Source organism: Oryctolagus cuniculus, chromosome 5, assembly GCF_964237555.1.
Source record: "Oryctolagus cuniculus chromosome 5, mOryCun1.1, whole genome shotgun sequence".
Taxonomy (NCBI): Eukaryota; Metazoa; Chordata; class Mammalia; order Lagomorpha; family Leporidae; genus Oryctolagus; species Oryctolagus cuniculus.
In genome coordinates, this window is record NC_091436.1 from 117,420,777 (window position 1) to 117,444,266 (window position 23,490).

Consider the following 23,490-nt stretch of genomic DNA (forward strand, 5'->3'; position numbering starts at 1 on the left):
TGGATTAAAGTGAAGCCACGGCTGCTGAGAGTGGACTTGTAACAGTGGTTCAGGAGAACTTATTGAATAGGTGGCAGCAAATTTCCTGGCCCCTCTGGCAATATGAAGGGGCCACCTTCCCCCCAGAGCCTCCTATTCAACTTCGTTTTCCTTGACTTCAGGTGGTGCTTATGGAGTATCTGCCTTGTGACTGGTGCATTGGGATAAATGTCAGAACTGCATAGAGAGCAAGGGGTCTGGGAGCTGATGGAGCTGCCGCGGGCCGGTGCCCCCTGGGCTTCTCTCTCCTGCAAATCTGGGTCTCATTTCCTGCAGAGATGCCCTGGGGTTGATGCAGTTCAGAGGCATTCATCATTTTCTCACCGTGTTTGTCTCCAGGGAGGCAGCGCTCCCACCCCTTCTGTGACCTTTAACTCTTCTCTGGTCTCCATCTCCCCCTTCCTCTCTGTCTCTTCTTGCAAACATTTGCTCAGCAAGGTCCTTCTGCATCTCAGATTGACAGTTCACACATTCTGTCATCCCACAAATACTTAGAGGAGACCCACTGTGTGGCCAGTCTTGCTCCCGGCTTTTGGGACCCATCAGGAAACAAGGTAAACTCCCCTGCCCAGGCATGGCTCCCACTACAGTCCTAGGCGGTGGACTCCCTGGACATGCTCTGCTCTGGGCTGCTGGGCTCCTCTGGTGTTACTCCGGCTTCTCCGACTGTGCCTTCTCCATCTCTTCCTCCCCATACCGCCTCTAGCCACTCACGACTCCCTGTGAATAACCATCGTCCCACCTGGCACTTTTTATTAAATTACACATTTGTGTGTCTTTTTCCCCCGAATGAGACTTGAGCACCTTTCTTGACCACTCCCTCACCTATTTAGCATGCACAAGGTCTTCTGAAAACTGCACTGTCCTGTGTCTTTTGCAGTTAGCTTGGTTAGTCCAGGCTGTGTGACACCTTCTTGCAGTAGGGAGTCTCCCAGCTGGTCTGCACGCTGCCTGGCTTGCCTTCCCCTCTCCAGCTCAGTGTGTACATGTGAGCAGAGTGAGCTTTCTGAGATATTCAGAGCATTGTGTTAAAAGTTGTAAGTGCTTGGCCGGCGCCGCGGCTCACTAGGCTAATCCTCTGCCTGCGGCGCCGGCACCCTGGGTTCTAGTCCCCGTTGGGGCACCGGATTCTGTCCCGGTTGCCCTCTTCCAGTCCAGCTCTCTGCTGTGGCCCAGGAAGGCAGTGGAGGATGGCCCAGGTCCTTGGGCCCTGCACCTGCATGGGAGACCAGGAGGAAGCACCACTTGGCTCCTAGCTTCAGATTGGCGTAGCTTGCCGGCCGTAGCAGCAACTTGGGGGTGAACCAACGGAAAAAGGAAGATCTTTCTCTCTGTCTCTCTCTCTCTCACTGTCTAACTCTGCCTGTCCAAAAAAAAAAAAAAAAAAAAAAAGGTAAGTGCTTAAAATGCTAAATGGCTCCCTCCTGCATGCAGATCAAGAATAATTTTTATACCAGCCCCAAAGGGCCCTTCTAGGACCTGGTTCCTGCCAGCCTTGTGGCCTCATCACTGTCCACACAGAAACCTCTCATTTTCCCTAAGAGTCTTATTTCTCCTACTCTGCTCCTTCATGCATATGGTTCTTTCTACCCACAGCGCCCTTTCTGTCTTCTTTTTGCCTGTTCATCCTTTTTAAGATTTATTTATTTGAAAGTCAGAGTTATACAGAGAGGGGAGAGGCAGAGAGAGAGAGAGAGAGAGAGAGAGAGAGAGGTCTTCCATCCGATGGTTCACTCCCCATTTGGCCGCAACGGCCGGAACTGTGCTGAGCCAAAGCCAGGAGCCAGGAGCTTCTTCCAGGTCTCCCACGCGGGTGCAAGGGCCCAAGGACTTGGGCCATCTTCTACTGCTTTCCCAGGCCATAGCAGAGAGCTGGATCGGAAGAGGAGCAGCCACATGGGATGCCGGTGCTTCAGGCCAGGGTGTTAACCTGCTGCTCCACAGTGCCAACCCCTTGCCTGTTCATCCTTTCTGGATATCTAGGTCAGGCAAAACCTCCTTGGTGAAGTTTTCCACAATAGTGAGGCAGCCTCAGACCCTGCCTCAGTTGGGGGTCCCTCACCTTGGCCTCCTGAACCACCTGTGTGTGCCCTCTGATGGTGATGATTTTGTTGTGGGATGGTCTTTCGCATACTGACTTGTCTGGGCTGCAAAGTTGAGTGGTGGCTTTTCTGCCTTTAATGTTGTTTGGGATTGCAGGGGTGACATTCCAGTCTGGAAGTTGATGGCACAAACCTTAAAAAGGTGGCGGATGGAGTGGACATTTGACCACAGTAGTTAAATCACCACTTGCAACGCATGCACCCCCATTGGTGTACCTGGTTCAACTTGCAGCTCCTCTGTTTTCCATCCAGCTTCCTGCCAATGCATACTGTGAGAGGCAGCAGCAGGTGGCTCAAGTGTTTGGGCCCCTGCTGTTCTTATGGGAGACCTGGATGGAGTTCTTGGTTCCTTGGCTTCAGCCTGGCCCAGCCCTGGCTGTTGCAGGCATTTGGGAAGTGAACCAGCAGATGGAGGTCCTATCTAAATGTTTCTTTCTATCAAATAAAATGAAATTAAATACATTTTTTAAAAAAAAAGAAAAGCAAAGTAGGGCCACTTACCTTGCAAAGTAGAGGCACTTTCCAAGGTGTGAAATCCTGGAATGCCAGGCAGGAGTCCTGATTATCTTTGGGCAGTAGGGAGCCACGTAGGACTATGGAACAGCACCCGTGGGGTTTCAGAAGGTGGATCTGTCATGCTCTGGCACCTGGTTGGGGAGAGATGATGGGACCATCACCTGAGGGTAGTTGTTTTGCCTGTGTGCACACGACCATGGGCTTCGTTCCTGTCCCAGGGTATGTGTGTGCAGTGGGGGGACTGCACTGCACTGCATGGGAGAGCCAAAGGAAGAGAACCACACTCCTTCTGGTTCCCTGCTGCCGCAAAGGCCTTGGCAGCTGGAAGTATGTTCCTCCTTCCCACTCCCGCTCCTTGTGTGTGTCAGTCCTCCCCTCCTAAGACTCTCACTGTGTGATTGCGGTGCGGAGAGATTATCAGTGCTTCTTGGCCAGAGTTTAAGGTCATTGGTGTCCCAGGCAGTTTCTGCCCCTTCTGTATTCCCCAGAAACAGAGCTGCCTAAGGGCCTGGGGTGCGATGCACCCCAGAGTGAACCTCACTCTGAGGCCTCGATTCACAGCAGAGGGGCTTTGCACTTGGAGCTTGGGGTCAGGGTTCCTGAAACCTCTGAGCACCAGAGGTAAGTGAAGACTGGGATCTCCTCTCTCTCCTTGGTGTTTGGTTTCCTTCCTGAGCCGCCTTCTCTGGGTGTGAGGTCACAGTCAGACTCCTGGCATGCTGAGAGGCTGTGGTGGAAACTGGCCTGGTTGGGCTACTGAGTCTTTTAGATATGACTTAAAATATCACTTTAAGTTTGTATAATAAGATTTCATGGTAGGGAATATAACTCCTGTGTATCTATATGTGTCAGAGAAGGAGGGATGGAGGGAGGGAGGGAGGGAGGGAGAGAGAGAGAGAAAGAGAAAGTAAGGATTATGCACACAGCAGAACACCTGGTGAGAGAGAGAGAGAGAGAGAGAGAGAGAGAGAGAGAGAGAGAGAGAGAGAGAGAGAAGTAAGGATGATGCACACAGAACACCTGGAGAGAGAGAGAGAGGAGAGAGGAGAGAGGAGAGAGAGAGAGAGAAAGAGAAAGTAAGGATTATGTACACAGCAGAACACCTAGAGAGGAGAGAAAGAGAAGTAAGGATGATGCACACAGAACACCTGGAGAGAGAGAGAGAGAGAGGAGAGAGGAGAGAGAGAGAGGGAGGAGAGAGAGAGAGAGAGAGAGAGAAGTAAGGAAGATGCACACAGCAGAACACCTGGACTGTCCTGAGCATCTTTAGAGCTGCTGGAATGGTGGCATTGCCAGCTCCGGGGGCACATCTGTTAGTCTCTTTTCATTGACACTCCCTGATGGAGAAGGGTTGTGTGGAAACTGGGACAGCAGAGATCACACATTTTAAAAACTCATCCATTTGCCTTCCACCCCCAGTTCACTCATTTTAAACACGGGTGGAGGTGGCCACTCTGGGTGAGGGCCTCTCTTTATGTGCCCTGCACAGATACCTACAGGAATCCAAAACCATGGGGGAGAGTTGATCCTCAGCCCTGCCGATGGGCCTGGTTTATGGCCCCAGGAGATGGCTTCACTTCGTTGCGTCCCTGTGAACTCAAGGTTCATTTTCCTAGCAAGCTCCACATGCCTGGTTCTTCATTCACAGTGCAGGGTTTGGCATGCTGATGTTTGAACAGGAAACTTTCTAGATGGTAGGCAACAGTTGAAAATGGTCAAAGTAGGAGCAGGTGTTTAGTAGATCAGATGCCGATGTCTCAAGTCAGATTATCTGGGTTCAATTCCAGCTCTGGCTCCTGACTTGCTTCCTTCTAATTCAGACCCTGAGAGACAGCAGTGATAGCACAAGTAATTGTGTTCCTGCCACTGACATGGGAGACCTCAGTTACATTCCTGGATCCTGGCTATTGTGGGCATCTGGGAAGCAAACCCATAGATGGGGAGCATCTCTGTCATCTATTTCTCTGCCTCTCAAATTAAAAAAAAAATGGCAAGGAGGGCATTGTAACACAGTGAGTTAAGCCACTACTGGAATGGTACCGTATTAGAGTGCTTCTTCAAGTGCTGGCCACTCTGCTTCTGATCCAGCTCCTTGCCAATGTACCGAAGAGGCAGCTGATAATGGCCCACGTACTTGAGCTCCTACCACTTACGTGGGAGACCTGAATGGAATTAGGGCCCATCACTGGCTGTTGCGGGCATTTGGGGGAATGAACCAGTAGACAGTAGATGTGTCTCACAGCCCACCACCTTCCAATAAATAAATTTTAAAAATCTTTCCAAGAAAAGAAAAGCTCATGTCTTTAAAAAAGTAATTTTTGAGTTAAAAAAGGTGGTCACAGTAGATCACTGTCTGCCAAGTGTTGGCTTCCTTATGTACAAGGAGGACAAATACATCTGGGCCCTGCCTGGTCCAGCTACCCTGGATCTGGGGGCTCTGAATAATCCTTTTTTTCCTTGAACTTAAGGAAATACCCGAAGTTCCTTGGGGATGATTGTCCCTGGCACCCACTCTGACGGCCTGCAGACAGTGCCTGGCCTGGCCTGGCCGTTGAAGACACACACCTGTCACCTCAGAATTACCTGCTGTGTGCTGACTGCCCTATGCAACTAAAGCGTCTTGTAGAACATCAGATAAAATAACACTGACAGCTTGGAGATGTGGTTCCTTTTCTGCGCTCTAAGGTGTTACCTCATGTTGACTGCAACGTCATTTGCAGCCCAAAGCTGTGTCCTCCAAACCTTCCTTTTTTCTGGTTTGCCTTTCAGTTAATTTGAAACATATTCTATCTGATCAGGTGGCTTTTGGCCAGAAGTAAAATACGTGTGTGTTTTACTAATATCCACGTGCAACCAGTAATCTAAACTCTGTCATGTGCTGCAGGAGAAGTGTTTCAGGAACACTGATGTGCTTAGAATTACCCTGTGTGAGCACTTCTTTATCTGTAGTGTTCGGCGTCTATGAGAGATGGTTTCTGAGTGTGCTGTACTATCCAAATGAAGGGAAAAGTCATTAGAGGGGAAGGGGCGAAGTGTGTAATCCAGTAATGAGTGTTGGGAATATCTAACCAGGACACCTTTAGGGGAAGGATCAAGATATGCAAATCAAGGCTTTCAGAGAAGAAGGAATGTATTTAGTTCATGAAAAATGCAAATTTTTTAATGTAAGGCAATCCGTAGGGCACATAGTAGGTCTCAACTCTGTAATTGAGTTGTAGATACAAAGGAAGTGAAGAAGGGCCATGCTGAGGCCACCTCTTTTTTGTTGGTGCTTGATTAACTTCCCAAACTGCCGGTGTCCAGTATGACAAGTTCAAGCTTCATATGCAGTTTTTTTTGTTGTTGTTGGTGGTGGTGTTTTTTGTTTTGTTTTGTTTTGTTTTGTTTTGACAGGCAGAGTGGACAGTGAGAGAGAGAGACAGAGAGAAAGGTCTTCCTTTTGCCGTTGGTTCACCCTCCAATGGCCGCCATGGCCGGCGTGCTGCAGCCGGCGCACCATGCTGATCCGAAGGCAGGAGCCAGGTGCTTCTCCTGGTCTCCCATGCAGGTGCAGAGCCCAAGCACTTGGGCCATCCTCCATTGCACTCCTGGGCCAGATAAGAGAGCTGGCCTGGAAGAGGGGCAACCGGGACAGAATCCGGTGCCCCGACCGGGACTAGAACCCGGTGTGCCGGCGCCGCAAGGTGGAGGATTAGCCTAGTGAGCTGCGGCACCAGCTGTTGTTGGTTTTTTTGTTTTTGTTTTTGTTTTTGTTTTTGTTTTTGTTTTTTGACAAGCAGAGTGGACAGAGAGACAGAGAGAAAGAAAGGTCTTCCTTTTCCGTTGGTTCACCCCACAATGGCCGCTGCGGCCAGTGTGCTGCGGCTGGCGCACTGCGCTGATCCAAAGCCAGGAGCCAGGTGCCTCTCCTGGTCTCCCATGTAGGTGCAAGGCTCAAGCACTTGGGCCATCCTCCACTGCACTCCCGGGCCACAGCAGAGAGCTGGACTGGAAGGGGAGCAACCGGGACAGAATCCGGCACCCCAACCGGGACTAGAACCCCGGGGTGCTGGCACCACAGGCGGATGATTAGCCTATTGAGCCGTGGCTGGCCTCATATGCAGTTTTTAAATAAGATTTGCTTATTTAAAAAGCAGAGCAACGGGGTGGGGGGTTGGGTGGGTCTTCTATTCACCGATTTTTCCCAAATGGCTGCAACAGCCCAGTCTGGGTCAGGCCAAAGCCAGGTGCCAGAACTCCTTGCTGGTCTCCCACATGGATGGGAGGGGCCCAAGTACTTAGGACATCATCCACTGCTTTCCCAGGTGTATTAACAGGGAGCTGGTTCAGAAGTAGAGTAGCTGGGACTTGAACCAGTGCTTCACTATGGGACACTGGTGTCGTAAGTGGCAGCTTAACCCACTGTACTGTAATGCTGGCCTCATTTGCACCTTTTTAAAAAGCCAGACTTGGGGGCCGGTGCCGTGGCTCACTTGGTTAATCCTCTGCCTGCGGTGCCGGCATCCCATATGGGCGCCGGGTTCTAGTCCAGATTGCTCTTTTTCCAGTCCAGCTCTCTGCTGTGGCCCGGGAAGGCAGTGGAGGATGGCCCAAGTGCTTGGGCCCTGCACCCACATGGGAGACCAGGAAGAAGCACCTGGCTCCTGGCTTCGGATTGGCATAGCTCCGGCCGTAGCGGCCATTTCGGGGGTGAACCGACGGAAGGAAGACCTTTCTCTCTGTCTCTCTCTCTCACTGTCTAACTCTATCTGTAAAAAAATAAAAATAAAAAATAAAAATAAATAAAAATAAAAAGCCAGACTTCTTGGGCTGGCGTAGCAGGTTAAACCACCACCGGAAGTGCCAGTATCCCATATGGGCGCCAGTTTGTGTCCTGGCTGCTCCACTTCCAATTAGCTCCCTGCTAATGTGCTTGGGAAAGCATTGGAGGTCAACCCGAGTGCTTGGGTCCCTGCTCTCACATGGGAGACCAGGAAGAAACTCTTGGCTCCTGGCTTCGGCCTGGCCCAGCCCCAGCTGTTTCAGCCATTTGGGGAGTGAACCAGCAGATGAAAGACCTCCACTCCCCCCCCCCCCCCCCGCCCCGTAACTCTGCCTTTCAAATAAATAAAATAAAATTTTTAAAGGCCAGACTTCCAGGTTTTTTAAAAACTCTTTATATGACCTCTTCTCAGTTCCTCTCTATTTCAATAAAAATGTCTGAATATAATAAAGCAGGTAATACTGTTTTATCATGGGTATTCCGATTGCAAGTTTTTGTCTTGAACACATATTATATTTTTAACCTGATGTGAGGCTGCAGTCTTCACTGTGAACAGCGTGTCTGTTCTCTGCCTTGCTGTCATGGCTTTGCAGGAATCTGTGCATGTGTGTTCAGCACTGCCTCGCGTCAAGGCAGTTTTTCAGGTGAGGCATAGCTAAAAGCCACACAGAAAGGTACTGTCACAGCTCTGCCCCCTGCGTTCCAGGCACTCAGCCCTCCCAGCAGCCTCTGGTCATCCAAAACGGAGATTTTCGGAAAGCCAGAGTGAAAAGCGTCTTTGTTTCAGCTCTGTCTGCCTTTTATTGTACGGCAGGGGAGCTGCAGACCCAAGTCCATCCTGTCCCCGCCACGTACGTTGTCTTACCCGCAGGTGATCGGGGACTCTGCTGGCTGAAGGCAGAACCTCTGGATGCAAACATTCCAAGGGAAAAAAAGGCTAAAAGAGGCTTTTATTAAAAAAAAAAAAAAAAAAAAAAAGGTTCTTCCCCACCGATTGGGTGTAACTTTCCAATGTTTTCCTGTCTGACGGAAATTTTCCTATCCACTGCCTCAGCAGAAAGATGCAAAATCCATTTGAGGCAAGCCTGCGTGGTGGAGCCGGTTGGGCTTCGCGAGAACGGGCTGAGCTGGGGAAGAAGGTTTGAAGAATTCCCTGCAAAGATGTTTCTTTCAAAGTCGAAGGCTCTTGTTCTCTTTCTTGTCCTCTCGGTGGCTACTGTCCCCACAGGGCCCCGTCCACAGAGCAAGTGCCATATATGGATGTATCAGCCAAGGTAAAAACAGAGTGAACCCAACCGAAGGATTTAGTATGCAAAGGGAAGCAATGAGAATGGTTTCGCCACCTTTCTTTTCTTTTATCTTGGACCCAGCTGTCAACTTGCAGTGAAATGGATTGGTGGTCTCAGTGCATGTGGCTGGCGGGCCAGTGGGTTAACTCCCTTGCTCTGCCTCCTGTAAGATGATACCTGCACCTTGTGTTCCCAAATGGAGAAGCAACAGTATAGCTTACATTTTTGGAAAGAGCTCTCAGCATGTTGTCAGTGTGCGGCTATGTCTTTGGCATTGAACATTACACGGATCCAGGAAGTTGGGCATAGGGAAGATGTTTAGGGACAGTCATTCTAAACCACCTCCTTCGGCCTTATCCTTCCTATGCCTGTCTGTAAAATGGTGGCGTGATCAGTACCTACCTTGTAGTGTTGTTTGAGAATTATGTGTGATCATTTATGGAAAGCCAATAGAACCATGCCAGACCCTGAGTAAGAACTTGATAGTCATTATTGTTATATTTGTTGTGGTTAAAGGATGTAGAAACTGGGGTCCAGAGCTCAAGCACCTTGCCTAGGGCCACCCAGCTGGGCCACGTAGACCTGGGACTGGGATGCACGTCCGCTGCACAGAGCTGGAAGCAATGATTTCATCAGCATCAGTTTGGTTGCAACCAAGGGCTCAGGTTCACGTGCCCCTAACAGAACAGACGGCATGTGGAGCAGTTTTGGTTTTGTTATGGCTGTACAGGCATGCTCAACATCCTTGCCTTTGTGTTTGATGCTTTGTTTTAGTTAAAAATGTAATGACTTATTACTGTTTCTCTCTCTGTGTATATGTGTGTGTGTTTGTGTGTGTGTGTGTGGTGTATGTGAAAGAGAAAGATATGTGGTCTTTCCTACATGGTTTTATGTTCTCCCTTTGCATTAATGTGTTAGCACGTTGTCACTTTTAACCTTTCACCCGCTGAGGTTGGCATTTAAAATGCTATTAAGCTCAATAATGTTTCCTATAAACGGCCTTAGAAGGATGAGAAATAATTGGAGTGACATTTTTAAAATGCTCCTGTTTCGTGGCCCTCTGTGCTTCATGAGCTCGAACGGTAGTTGCAGAGAGAGGCTTCTGAGTTGTTTCATCCCTCGTCTGAGGTTGGACGAGGGTTATGGGGTGAAGATTTGGGGTGCAGAAGGACACTTGAAAGTACAGAGAATGGCTTTTACTCTGGAGAATGAAGCTTGCTTTTTTGCCTGGTGCATTTTGATTCTGTCAGTTAGTGGATGTGGTGCATCAGAGCAGATCACTCTCTCCTCCTTTTGATGACTGATCAGGTGTACAGCCACGTTTCTGGCCCCCATGGCCAATGAGTAGGACTTCCTGGAATGAGTTTTTGTGGATCAACCTCATTCTTTGCTCTTTGTTTTTGCTTTCTATATAGTTTGTTTTTGGTCCTCTCCTGCCTTCAGTATATGTCACTATTCTATTTATGTTCTCTACTGGTATATCCTGAATTTTGGGGGGAGCAAAAAAGCAAGTTGGGGTGGGCACGTAGCCTAGTGGTTAAGATATCAGTTAAGATGCCTGCCTCCCGTGTCAGAGTGCCTGGGTCTGATACTCAGCTCCGGCTCCTGACTCCAGCTTCCTGCTAATGCAGACCCAAGTGGTTGGGTCCTTGCCAACCATATGGGACACCTGGATTGTTTTTTGGATCCCAGTTTTGGCCAGCCCAGCCCTGGATTTGTCAGCATTTGGGGAATGAGCCAGCAAATGGAAGCACCTTTTGTCTGTTGTCTTGCTAAAGTAAATAAATAAATAAATAACTTAAAAATAGAAAAATAAAAAGTCAAGTTGAATGTTGGCTTTTCCACTTGCGTAGAGGGTTGCGGAGGTCCCTTTAGTTCTCCATGCACCAAGTTTAGCTTTCCCATCTGTAAGAAGGGGAAACTCACACCATTCTGCCGAGGTTAGGTGAAGTGAGAGCAAGCATGGCTGCCTTCAGAGAAAGGTGTATTTTTTAAAGATTTTATTTATTTATTTGAGAGATAGAGTTACAGGCAGAGAGAGGGAGAGAGAAAGGTCTTCCATTCACTATTTCACTCCCTAAATGGCTGTAGCAGCCAGAGCTGGGCCAGTCAGAAGCCAGGATCCAGGAGCTTCTTCCAGGTCTCCCACGTAGGTAAAGGGGCCCAAGGACTTAAGCCATCTTCTACTGCTTTCCCAGGCCATAGCAGAGAGCTGAATTGGAAGTGGAGCAGCCGGGACCTGAATCAGTGCCCATGTGGGATGCTGGCTCCACAGGCAGTGGCTTTACCCGCTATGCCACAGCACCAGCCCCAAATATGTAAGTTTTAGAACTAACTACTGCTGCCACTACCAGGAGATAGGAATGGAAAAATACTGGAATCTAGTATTTTTGCCTTATTTCAAGATCCTGGGCCCTGTTCTCTTGGAATCATGTTCAGAAACATATGTTAAACATTCACTCATGGTTACTAAATATCACAGCTGCTTGGGGTATGAGTTCATCAAATAGGTGTTTATGGGCTACATACTGTGTGCCCAGCCCTCAGACTGTCCCAGGGAGAGAGAGGACACACACAAAACTATAAATGTGGGCAGGTGACAGGTGTAGGGCTGATGGCACAGTACAGCACTGGCTATCCTGCTTAACCCGTATTTATGTTAATGTTTTCTGAGTGCTGCTCTCTTCTCAGTTCTGTTAGAGGCTATGAATGGAAGAGAATCAAGGCAGGCAAGATCCCCACTTTCCTAGAACTTAATATTCCTACAAAGGAAGAAACGGAAAAATAAACCTCTTATAGCTGTACAATTAAGATGGGTGAATTTTAGGGTGTGTACATTATATCTTATGAAAGCTATTTAAAAGCACAACTTTTTATTTTTATTTTTATTTTTTTACAGGCAGAGTGGACAGTGAGAGAGAGAGAGACAGAGAGAAAGGTCTTCCTTTACCGTTGGTTCTCCCTCCAATGGCTGCCGCGGCCGGTGCGCTGCAGCTGGCGCACCGCGCCTATCTGAAGGCAGGAGCCAGGTGCTTCTCCTGGTCTCCCATGCGGGTGCAGAGCCCAAGGACTTGGGCCATCCTCCATTGCACTCCTGGGCCAGATAAGAGAGCTGGCCTGGAAGAGGGGCAACCGGGACAGAATCTGGTGCCCCGACTGGGACTAGAACCTGGTGTGCCGGCGCCGCAGGCAGAGGATTAGCCTATTGAGCCGTGGTGCTGGCCAAAGCACAACTTTTTAAATAAGATTTATTTATTTATTTGAAAGTCACAGTTACACAGAGATGAAGAGACAGAGGAGAGAGAGAGAGACAGAGAGAGAGAGAGAGAGAGAGATATCTTCCATCCACTGATTCACTCCCCAAATGGCTACAATGGCTGGTGCTGGGCCAGGTCCAAGCCAGGAGTCAGAAGCTTCTTCTGGATCTCCCGTGTAGGTGCAGGGGCCCAAAGCACTTGGGCCATCCTCTGCTGCTTTCCCAGGCACAATAGCAGGGAGCTAGATAGGAAGTGGAGCAGCTGGGACTCGAACAGGTGCTCATTTGGAATGCTGGCGTTATGGACAGTGGTTTTATCTGCTACACTGCAATGGCAGCCCCAACACAGCAACTTGACCCTCCTAGAGCTGACATGGGGGTTTGCTCTAATACATTGTCTTAATTTTTTTCCTGGATTTTGTTTTTGCAAATTCACTAACTTTCTAAAATGTAGCTATAACCCCAGAATCAGTCCTTGACTCTGGTTATTCGCGGGCATATGCAGAGCAGCGGAAATGTTAAGTTGCCCCACATGCACGTTCCCAGTGATGGGAAGCCTTCTCCATCCTGTTCAGCTCTCATTACACTGTGAACAAGTGTCCTTTTTGCCTCCATTTAGTGCTCATGTTTTCTGCCTCTTTGTGGGTGATTTCTCTGCTAAAATGACCCGTCTGACAGGGTGGAAGCGCTGACTCGTGCTCCTCAGCACAAGAAGGCCGTGATGTACCTCGTGGGGAAAGCAGGTGTTGTTTCAGCCTTGTTCCATTGAGTTAGATACAGTGTGGGTGGCCTTGAGTTTAGTGTCGGTGAGTCCATGGCATAGAGTATTATGCAAGATGTCTTTAAACAGAAAAAGCAAGGTCATATATATTGATCTGTTGCAAATGTGACCAGAGCCTGATAGGCACCTGACCCTGTGTTTCTCCTAGAAGCAGTGTTTCCAAATTGGCTAATTTGGTATTCACGGTGACTTCCTGGACTGTAACTACTGTGAGTGCTGAGAACTGTGTATGTAAGCTTAGGCTAAGAATATATGCAGAGCCCACATAACCACATGCCAAATGTCAGTCTTCTTCTTCTTCTTCTTCTTTTTTTTTTTTTTTTAAGAAGTGTAGAGAATCTCAGACTTAACTGCACATTGGAGTGGTCTGGGGAAGTTGCTGAAACGTCAGTGCTCTGGGGGCCTGGTTTAATCAGTTTGGGTGTGGCCCCTGGCATAGAGATTTTCAAAGCTCCTCCAGGAGTCTGTCGTGCAGCTAGAGCTGAACACGGTACTCTACACGGCGAACAATGACGTAGCTTGGAGATGGACCCTGGCTCTTTAGAGCCTCATTACACACTGGGTAATGCTAGTACTCCAGGGCCAGGGCTGGAGGGACCACAGCAGAAGGCTGTGGGTGGACATGTGGCACTGACCAGCACCTCCTCCACTCCCACTCAAACCCAGAGCCCAGCTGGCCGGGCTGCTGTCCTGGGGAGAGGCTGTCCCCTTCCTACGGCCATGAGCAGGAGGAAAGCACTTCCCTTGGGAACTCTCGTGCTCTTGGAAGGGGAGAGTGGATTCCTGACAGCCAAACCCCACGGAGGTGCACTCCACCCCACGGTCTTAGGAGACCAGTGCCTTTGCTAAGTGAAATCGAATGTGAGATGTGTGCCGAAGCTTACAGAGGGTTGGGTACATTTTTCCTCCCTGCCTGCCTTCCTCCTCTGATGTTCCTTCTCCAGGATTTCACTCTGAGAAGGCAGAGTTTGTCCTTGATGGTGTCATGGCAGATCCTATTGTAGAGGGTCAGGTGGTTGGGGCATTGTGAAGGGGGTTCAGCAGGAGAGCCCCTGTGGCTGGGGTGTCTGTGGGGCTTAAGCAGAGCTGGGTTCAGGTTTAACAGACAATCAGGTCTAAAGGAAAAGACTGTGATAGAGGACAACGCCAGTGATGGCCCCGGGAGCAGCTCCCGATACAGAGAGGGAACCAAAACGGCTGAGTGAAGCAGACTCGGCTTTTTGTTCTTCATCTTGTTCAGTGAATGGTTACGGAGCGCCCACTGTATCATCTGGGTTACTTGAGCGGTCACAGAGGGGTTTGTGAGATTGTCACTGCCTGATGGGAACTGGAAGAGGTGTGTGGAGGTGGTAATACAGCAGGTGCAGCATGCAGGGCTCCCTGAGGACGAGAGAGCAGGGCCTGGAGCAGTTAGGGAAGGTTTGTGCAGGGGGTTACAGTGGAGCTGAGTGGTGGAGGATGGCTGAGAGTCTCATCAGGAGAACTGCGTGTGTGTGTGTGTGTGTGTGTGCGGTGTATGCAGTTGTGTAGGAGAAGGATATAAAATGAGACTAAGGAGATAGTAAGTATAACATCTCGGCTAAAATCAAACGCATGTATTCTAAAGAGAATACGGGTAATTGAATCACCAGATGGGTGGGGAATATAGAAAAAGGTCTTTTTCTTATTTGAGAAGCAGTCAGACTTGCAGAGAGTTCTCGTCCACTGACTCACTCCCAGGAACCAGGAACTCAATTTAGGTTTCTCCTGGGGGTGGCAGGGACCAAGTAAGTACATGAGCCACCATCTAAGGCATGTCAGAGTGTGCACAGCAGGAAGTTAGCGTTAGGAGCAGAGTTGGGACTTGAATGCAGGTACTCTAATATGGACTGGAGGTGTCCTGCTCTGCTTTTGATCCTTGCTAATGCACTTGGGAAAGCAGAGGAAGATAGCCCCAAGTGCTTGGGCCCCTGCCACCCACGTGGACATCCAGATGCAGTTCGAGGCTCCTGGCTTCAGCCTGGCCCAGCCCCAGCCATTGTGGCCATTTGGTCAGTGAACCAGCTGATGGAAACAGTTGCTTTCTGTAGCTCGAACACTCTCTGCCTCTGCCTCTCCCTCTCTCTATGTCACTCTGCCTTTCAAATAATAATTAAGTAAATCTAAAACAAAGCAAAGAATCTGAGTGACATGGGGAGTCTGCAATGTCATTCACTGGTTTCCACACCACCTTTGGTCATGGCCAAGTGCATTTGCTGCACACACACACACACACACCCAGTGTCCATCCTTCAGACCTCCTCTGTGCCTGGAGAAGAGCCATTAACCTTAATTGATGGGTCTGCGAAGCTTCCTGGGAAAGGCCTGGTTTGGGCTTGCTCCTCCCTTGGCCTCGTGCATGGCCCAGGACAGTGTGGATGGTGGTTCTCAGTCCCAGCTGCACAGCTTCCAACAGCATTCACAGCAATGCCAGCACCAGCCCAGAGCTGAGGTTCGGCAAATACTCCTGACTTTATGGACAAAGAAACTGAGGCTCAGGGTGTAGGGTTACTTGCTTGGGATTACATGGCGTGCAAACAGCAGAGCTAGCATTTGAACTCAAGCATTTGATCCTTGAGTCCAGGCATCAAATCTCCACATTTTGTAATCTCCACCCTGCTGGCTAAGCTGTCACAGTACTGACCTGGCCATTAATAGCCAGTGACAACCGCAGTTTTTCTTTTACGCCACAACTGAGATCTTAAAGGCAGCTTTTGAAATGAATAAATTGGCAATGTGGGTGTGATATCCTGTCCCATGCAGCACGGTAGGGGGGATGTGAAATAAGCAGCTGAAATTCTCTGTTTCTGATGCTCAGGGTTAGATTTTCAGGGCTGCTGTCCAACGTGCAGGCGGCCGAGTGCTAGGGAGACCTCAGCTAGGGCCCGAGTTTCGCGAAGGCTGCAACCTTCCCTTCTGTTAGTTTCCATCTTCCACGAAGCTGGGTGCACAGAATGAACTTTACAGATACTTGAGTGAATGAATGAATGGCAGACAGATTTGTGCCCTTCGCTTGTGAGCTCCCCGCTTGCCAAGCACAGCTTGTTTCATTCCTTCTACACTGAGTCCAAGTCTCCGTACCATCTGGTGCCCAGGGGTGTTTTGATTTCAGTGCAGGTATTGGAAAGGATGTCATTAAAGAAAAATGGAACAAAAGCCAGAGCTAACTGTGCACGAAGGAAAAACCATTCATCCGAGGGTCTGTGGGTCTGAGATAGAAAAAAAAGAGGCGGGCTCTGGGAGCTGGTTACAGGCTCCATGTCTCCCTTATGATGTGGCAAAAAAGTTAAATTGGAACTTTCCCCTTTGTTTTACAGGTCACAGCCAAGACTGCCTTCCTATTTATTTTACCTCAGTACAATGTTAGTGTGCCTACGGCAGGTAAGGAATGCGCTGGTCTCCATCTGCCCCTGGCCCTGGTAACCCTTGGGGACTTGGGAAGCTTCCTTTTCGTCTGTGCATGTCTGACCTGTCTAGATTGTTAACTGCAGCAGCCAGCATCCTCTCACCACTGAGATGACTGTGATGCAGGCTCAACAGCTGGGAGCTTCCCTCTTTCAGCTGCAGCCATCAAAAGAAAGCTGCTTCACCCTGGGGTGCCTTGTGGGGCTCTGACTCCTTTCTCTAAAGCATCTGATGTTGACTTCTGCTGGACACAGAGCATGAGGCAATGCCACTGGTCCATTCTGAAGAGTGCAGCCTCCTTTTAGAACTTTGCAGTGTGAAGAGTATGTAGGATTTGCACTTTTGTGCTGTATGGAAATATGGCTGGGAGACAGGGTGCTGCATTCTGACTGGGTTGGGGTCAAGAGTACATGCCAGGCCCGCACGCGTCTTGACGTAGGACCGTCATAAGGCCGCTGACCAGAGCAGCTGCATCATAAGCCGGCCTGCAGTCCCTGAGTGTTTGCCAGCGTTTACAGGAAATCTAGCTCACATCACACCGGATGTTGCTCTGTCTTCACAAGCACTTCTCAGTCCAGGTGGGCAGGAGCAGCAGGGCTGGGCAGGTGACAAGTGGGCTAGATTGGGGACAGGGTCCATCTGAGTGGCTGCTGTTCTGTAGGCCCTCTGTGGCTAAGACCTTCCATTTCCCGCCTCCCTCCACAAAAGAATCAGAAGAAATCTCTTTTTAGGTAGAAATATCTTGATTTTTTTATGTAATGGAAAACAACTTGGAAATTTCATAGACATGGCGTAGGCCAGCTCTGTGTGGGTCAAACCAGCATATCTAAAGGCCAAGCCCAGCCTTGGGGGCTGGGGGTCTGCAGCCTTGGGCTTCTCAGACCTCACCACTGGAACCAGGAGTCACTCCTTTCTCAGTTGCAAAGCACTGGGTACCTTCTTGATGGACAAATGATGGATTTTTGTTTGCTGAATCTAGTCCTGTCTTCATTCTGTTGTAGAGTAGTGAAGTGTCTTGACTTAAAAGGTGAGATTTCTTTCTGTCTGACTTCACCTATTACTTATTGAAAGACTTTGGGGACAGATTTTCGAACCTGTGTCCCATGGAGGCAGAAGCCACCTGTCTCTTCTGGGTCCATCTTTCACTGTGAATCATATCATGTATTCATTTGTTTAATTAATCCGTCCAGGAAAATACAAGGAGACTTCAAAAAGTTTGTGCAAAATGGAATTAGAAGCCACGTTTCCTTCAGTATAAACAATTTTTGAAATATATACATACAAAGAATATTAAAAAATTCATGAAGAATTCATATTATGAAAACAGTGTGTATGGATTTCAAAAATTCGCATCAGAATAAAATCTCTTGATTCCATTTTCCTTGAACTTTTTGAAGTATCTTTGTATGTGTGTGCCTGTTGTGGGCCAGGCACTGGTTACAAAGTCATGTAAAAAAACTCATCGGGTCTCCGGCTTCACAAATCTTGCCATGGATTAAGCATGTATAATAAATAAGCCATCAGTAATAGCTGTGGTAGGGCGGTGAAGGAAATCTGCAAGGTTGTATGAGAAGGAGTAAGAGGGTGATTGACAGAAGTTGTTTTTGAGATATTTAACTTTGTTGGGGGGTCAGAGAGGGGTCTGGGCAGAAGAAGAACATTCCAGACGTGCAGATCAGCATGTGCAAAGGCCCTCCGGTAAAAACCAAAAACACCTGAATGCAGGGTCGTGGGATGGAACCTGCCAGGTGTGGAATTTTTCCAAGGTGGCAGCACTCAGTTCTGTTTCCAGAGTCCAGCTCCAGGCCTCAGGAAAGCCTGGGTCAAGGTGAGTTTAAAAAAAAAAAAAAAAAAAATCCATGCTAAACTGATCCAGTTTCAGTTTCTTGAGAAAGAAAAGGTAAAGTAATGTTAGGTAGCCTATCTTTTGTTTAAATCTTGCCATTTGGAGGCTACTGGAAATGTGACAAGCAAATAAATAATTCAGAGAGCAATGAAATCAGGATAGCCTGCTTAATTTTGTTCTGAGCTCCCTAATCACCACCAACCCAATATGGTAATGTTTGGTCTGGAGGAAAGCAATCCTCTCATGGAGGGGAAAAACAACCGTTTACAGTAACAGGTCTGTCAAGGGTGTGATTTGTAAAACCCTTCCCCAGAATCGTTTTAGTCCTGGGTTTTTTTGTATAACCAGGGTCACCTCTGACTTCTAAGCTTTCTTCTTTAAGTGGTGTGTGGCTTGCTCAAGTCAGTGTTTCAAATTGCATTTTAGAGCAGTAGCTGTTTTCCTCCAGAACGGTTGGTATTTCTAAACCTCTGTGTCTTCCTCAGCTGAGGTTTTCAAGTTCTGAGGAAAGCAGCTGGCACGGAATGTTGCTGAGGCTCTCTCCTGACTGCTTTGCTTTGCTGTAACTCCCTCTTCCTGCTCTGTTCCTCCCAACTTCCAGTGTGAGGTTCCTGGGGCTGCTGTAACAAAAGTACCACAAACAGAGTGGCTTAAACAGCCACGATCGGGAGGCGTCATCTCATCGTCGGGAGGTGTCAAACGGGCTGTGCTCCCTCTGTTCCAAGGGGCAGCACACCACTATGGCTTTCTCTTTGTGTGCATGTTAGTCTCTGTGTCTCCATTTCCCTCTCTTATAAGGGCACAGTCATTGGATTAGGGACCTCATCTTCACTGATTACATCAACAAAGACCCTCTTTCCAAATAAGGTCACACTCCCAGGTGCTAGGGGTTGAGACTTCAACCTATGAATTTGGAGGGGAGGAGAAAGGAGCAGGTACAGCTCAACCTGTAACACCGGCTATAAATTTATGATTTTGTTGCATTCTAAACAGCTTCTTTTTTGTTTTGTTTTGTTTTCCTGACAGGCAGAGTGAGAGAGAGAGACAGATAGAAAGGTCTTCCTTTTGCCGTTGGTTCACCCTCCAATGGCCGGCGCACCGCGCTGATCCGAAGGCAGGAACCAGGTGCTTCTCCTGGTCTCCCATGCGTGTGCAGGGCCCAAGCACTTGGGCCATCCTCCACTGCACTTCCGGGCCACAGCAGAGAGCTGGCCTGGAAGAGGGGCAACCGGAACAGAATCTGGCACCCCGACCAGGACTAGAACCCGGTGTGCCGGCACCGCAGGCGGAGGATTAGCCTATTGAGCCGCGGCGCCGGCCTCTAAACAGCTTCTTAAGAAAATTCAGCTCCATTCAGAGGGGTGGACACAGTAGTTGGCAGTGATAAGTACATGCATCTAAGGAGCACCTGCCGTGCTGGTGTCCTCGTGCTTTTCTTTAAGGTCAGCAGTGACGAAGCAGGAAATATTCCTTTTTACCAAGTCCCTGCTCTCATTTCTGCATGCCACCCTCTTAGAGTTGACAGGTGTAGCAAATAAAAATCCAGGACTGATCGTTACCATTTGAATTTCAAACAATGTGTATATATTTTTAAGTGTAAGTATATCTCAGACTGTGCATGGGACATATTTATACTAAAAACTTATTCACTGTTATCTGAAATAAAAAATTTAACTAGCCATCGTGTACATATTTTGTCTATCCACCTGTGGCAAAGAATAAAATGTCAGGTTTCTGGTCTTGACTTCAGACTCTGTGCGTCTTCTCTCTGATTAAAATACCACGAAGCAGCTGGTATTCTGGTCAGAGCTATATAGGCTGTAAAAGGTCAGAAAGTAAGCAGTTTAATTCATCCCACAGGCAGACTCAAGGCCTGCTGGCTTCCCTTCTGGCTGAGAGCAGGAGGGCCCAGAGGACTGAGCATTTATTTATCTGCAGGGTTATTCTGGGTGGTGCCGCTGCTTTGCTGGATTGTCTCCATCTCCCATCTGCAAAATGGAGAGTGATGGTTCCTGCCTCATTCCAGTGGTTCCTGAAGGCGGAAAGCCTGGGGAGTCTTTTCCAGTGCCTGCTCCTCAGATTTTTCATGGACCAGCACCACCGGGCTGACCTGGGAGCTTGTTGGGAATATAGATTCCCAGTCCACTGCAAACCTGTATGAAAACCTCCTTTTTAAAAAAGATTTATTTATTTATTTGAAAGGTGTAGTTATAGAGAAAGAGGGGAGACAGAGAAAGAGATCTTCCATCCACTGGCTCCCCAAATGACTGCAGTTTCTGGGGAGCCAGGAGCCTGGAACTCCATGCTGGTCTTTCACAGGAGTGACAGGCCCAAGTACTTGTACCGTCTTCTGCTGCTCTCCCAGGTGCATTAGCAAAGAGCTGCACTGGAAGCTGAGCACCTGGGACTCATTCTGGCGCTCTGATGTGAGATGCCAGCACCCACTGTACCACAGCATTGGCCCCCAGAAACTATATTTTAAACAAGAGCCACAGGTGATTCCTGAACTCATTGAACTTTGAGAGGAAAGGCTCTAAGCTATGTGGGTGAAAAGCTCCAGTTAGCTTTTTGTATAATCCTGTGCTTCTAACCTCAAAATAAGGTAGGGAAACCTACGTATTTGCATATTTCTATCTTTTTTTTTTTTAGGTTTATTTATTTATTTGAAAGTCTGAGTTACAGAGAGAGTAGGAGAGGCAGAGAAAGATAGATCTTCCATCTGCTGGTTCACTCCCCAAATGGTCACAACCGCTGGGCCTGGGCCAGGCTGAAGCCAGGAACCTGGAATTCCATCCAGGTCTCACACATGGGTGGTAGATGCCAAGTACATAGGTCGTCACTTGTTGCTTCCACAGGCACACGAATAGGGAGCTGGATCAGAAATGGAGCAGCTGGGACTTGAATTGGCACTCATATGGGATGCCAGCGTTGCAGGCAACATTTCAATGTTGTTTTCCCTATAAGTATTTAGTCTATTTTTTTTCTATAAATATGTGCGGCGGGGAGCAGTGGAGGGTAGTGGGGGTGATAATTTTGTAGATTTTGCTATCAGCAGGACCTGTGGCTCCCTAAGAGGTCACAGGCATGTTTGTAAGATGACATGGAGCCGGCACCGCGGCTCACTAGGCTAATCCTCCACTTTGCGGCGCCAGCACACCGGGTTCTAGTCCTGGTCGGGGCGCCGGATTCTGTCCCGGTTTCCCCTCTTCCAGGCCAGCTCTCTGCTGTGGCCCGGAAGTGCAGTGGAGGATGGCCCAAGTGCTTGGGCCCTGCACCCCATGGGAGACCAGGAGAAGCACCTGGCTCCTGGCTTCGGATCAGCGCGGTGCGCCAGCCACAGCGCGCCGGCTGCAGTGCGCCGGCCGCGGCAGCCATTGGAGGGTGAACCAACGGCAAAAGGAAGACCTTTCTCTCTGTCTCTCTCTCTCTCACTGTCCACTCTGCCTGTCCAAAAAAAAAAAAAAAAAAGGTGACGTGGGTGGGAGCCGTGGAAGCTTTCACATTCCTGATCCAACCTGTTGCTGTACACCTAGAACAGAAAGGCTGAGTTTAGGGACCTCTTTAAGAGAACGGTTGCTTTTGTGGTGGTCAAAGGTGACAAGGATCCATCCCCTGGCTCAGTCACCCTTGGCCGGTTTCATCACTGCCATCTTCTGTGCTGCACTTCACAGCTATGAAATGAAAAGCCCGGAAAGTCCCTACCCCATAGCTTGGCCACTGTTCTCCCAGTCCCTTCTAGGGTGAGACACACTGCCTGTAAAAGCCACCTCACACTGGTGGGTTTAAAGCCTCATACAGCCAAAGACCTTTGTCCAAGGCTCCGAGTGGCTCTTGTTTCCTTTGTCCGCCAGCAGGAATGAGGATTGTCTCCTGTTTGTATCATATCCTCGTCCTTGAAAGATGAGTGTCATGTATTAACCTGAGCCCCTCTTTGTAAGATGAGCTCGTGGAGGACAGGAAAGGGAAGAAACAGGTGGGGAACGGTGGTTCTAAAGATGGAAGGCCCTGCTTGATTACAGGTGCCCAACCTGGACCTGTGGCTGCAGGAAACTTGAGACTCATCAAGCCTGGCCAGATGCTTTTACAACCAAGGGAACCGAGGCGCAGAGAGTTGATTCCCAAGGATGCACCAGTAAGGGCAGAGGAGGAACTGGGTTGCTCACACCCTGTGCAGGGCCCAGGAAAGCTTTGGAAAGTCTGGGTTTGCCACGTGGAATTATGGGCATTGAAGGAACCCAACCTGGGAGGCAGGGACCTGGCTCTGACCTGGCCAAATAGCTGCCAAGATCCCCTTCAGCTATAAGGTCCCATTGTAGAAATAAGAGAAAAATAAACAGAGCCTCTATGTCCCTGGCCATATCTAGCATACATCTGGATAAAAATGGGGAGCCTCTGATTCAGGACTTCCAGCCTGGGCTTGATATTTGTTTCAATGGCTACAACTTACGAAACGTAGCAAGTGCAACTGTTGTGCAGCCAGGTGGACAAATCCTGTGTGCATCTCGTGGGGTTTCACAGCTTTGTGGGTTGCATCACACAGCATGGAAGTGTCCTCTTCCAACCTCTGATTGCTTTTATCCAATTCCCAGTCATTGCCCACAGAATTTACCCCACTCAGTATGCAGCTTCTAGAGGCTTACATAAGCGGAATCACTGGGTCGCTATGGCTGATTGTTGACCAGCCTGAATCCCAAGACCAGTGGCAGCAACAGCATCTTTGAACTGTTGCTTCGCGCTTCTTCTGAGTCTCTTGTCCTGTTGAACATTTTGCTCTTCCAGCTCTCTGCCACATGCCCTTTGCCCTAGAGTCCACTTCACATTATTATTTCATTATTATATAAATAGAGCTCCTGTCCGCTAGTTTATGCCCCAGATGCCTGCAATGGCTGGGGCTAGGGCTTGGCTGGGCTGAGGCTGGGAACTCAGTCTAGGTCTCCCACGTGGTGTCAAGGACTAAACCCCCTGAACCAGCACCACTGCTTCCTAGGGCCTGTATCAGCAGGAAGCTGGAGTCAGGAGCCAGATCCAGGCATCGAACCCAGGGTTCCAGTGTGGGATGCACTCGTCTTAACTAGTGAGCTAAAGACCCAGCCTTGCGTTTCTTGGTTTCATTTCCCCATTTCTCCTGACCAAATCTTTTCTTCTCCTAACTAACTAGGGGAGTTTTTTCCTAATCAGTTGTTCTGACTGAAATAATTTTTTGTCCTTAACAATAGCTTTGTTTAAATTGTTAATTTTATCCAAGTTTTTGAAAAGCTCCAATTTTGGATTTTTTTTATTTGGTATGTGACTCTTAATGAATTATTTCTAAAAAAAAAAAATTACTGCTTCCCCCCAGCTGAGAGAGGGGGAGACAGAGAGAAAGGTCTTCCATCTGTTGGTTCACTTCCCAATTGGCACAATGGCCGTAGCTGAGCTGATCTGAAGCCAGGAGCCAGGAGCTTCTGCCGGATATCCCACACAGGTGCAGGGGCCC

The 23,490-nt window shown here is 48.8% G+C and overlaps 1 protein-coding gene across 2 annotated transcripts in view; it reads left to right on the forward strand.

Moving 5' to 3' along the window:
* The window catches only part of TRAM2 (translocation associated membrane protein 2), an 87,509-nt gene that overhangs the window by 30,967 nt on the left and 33,052 nt on the right, over positions 1 to 23,490 (forward strand). For both annotated transcript variants that reach the window (XM_008263046.4, XM_051855632.2), the window contains exon 2: positions 16,081 to 16,144. In XM_008263046.4, the coding sequence (XP_008261268.2) occupies positions 16,081 to 16,144 (64 nt within the window). The remainder of the gene's footprint in view (positions 1 to 16,080; positions 16,145 to 23,490) is intronic.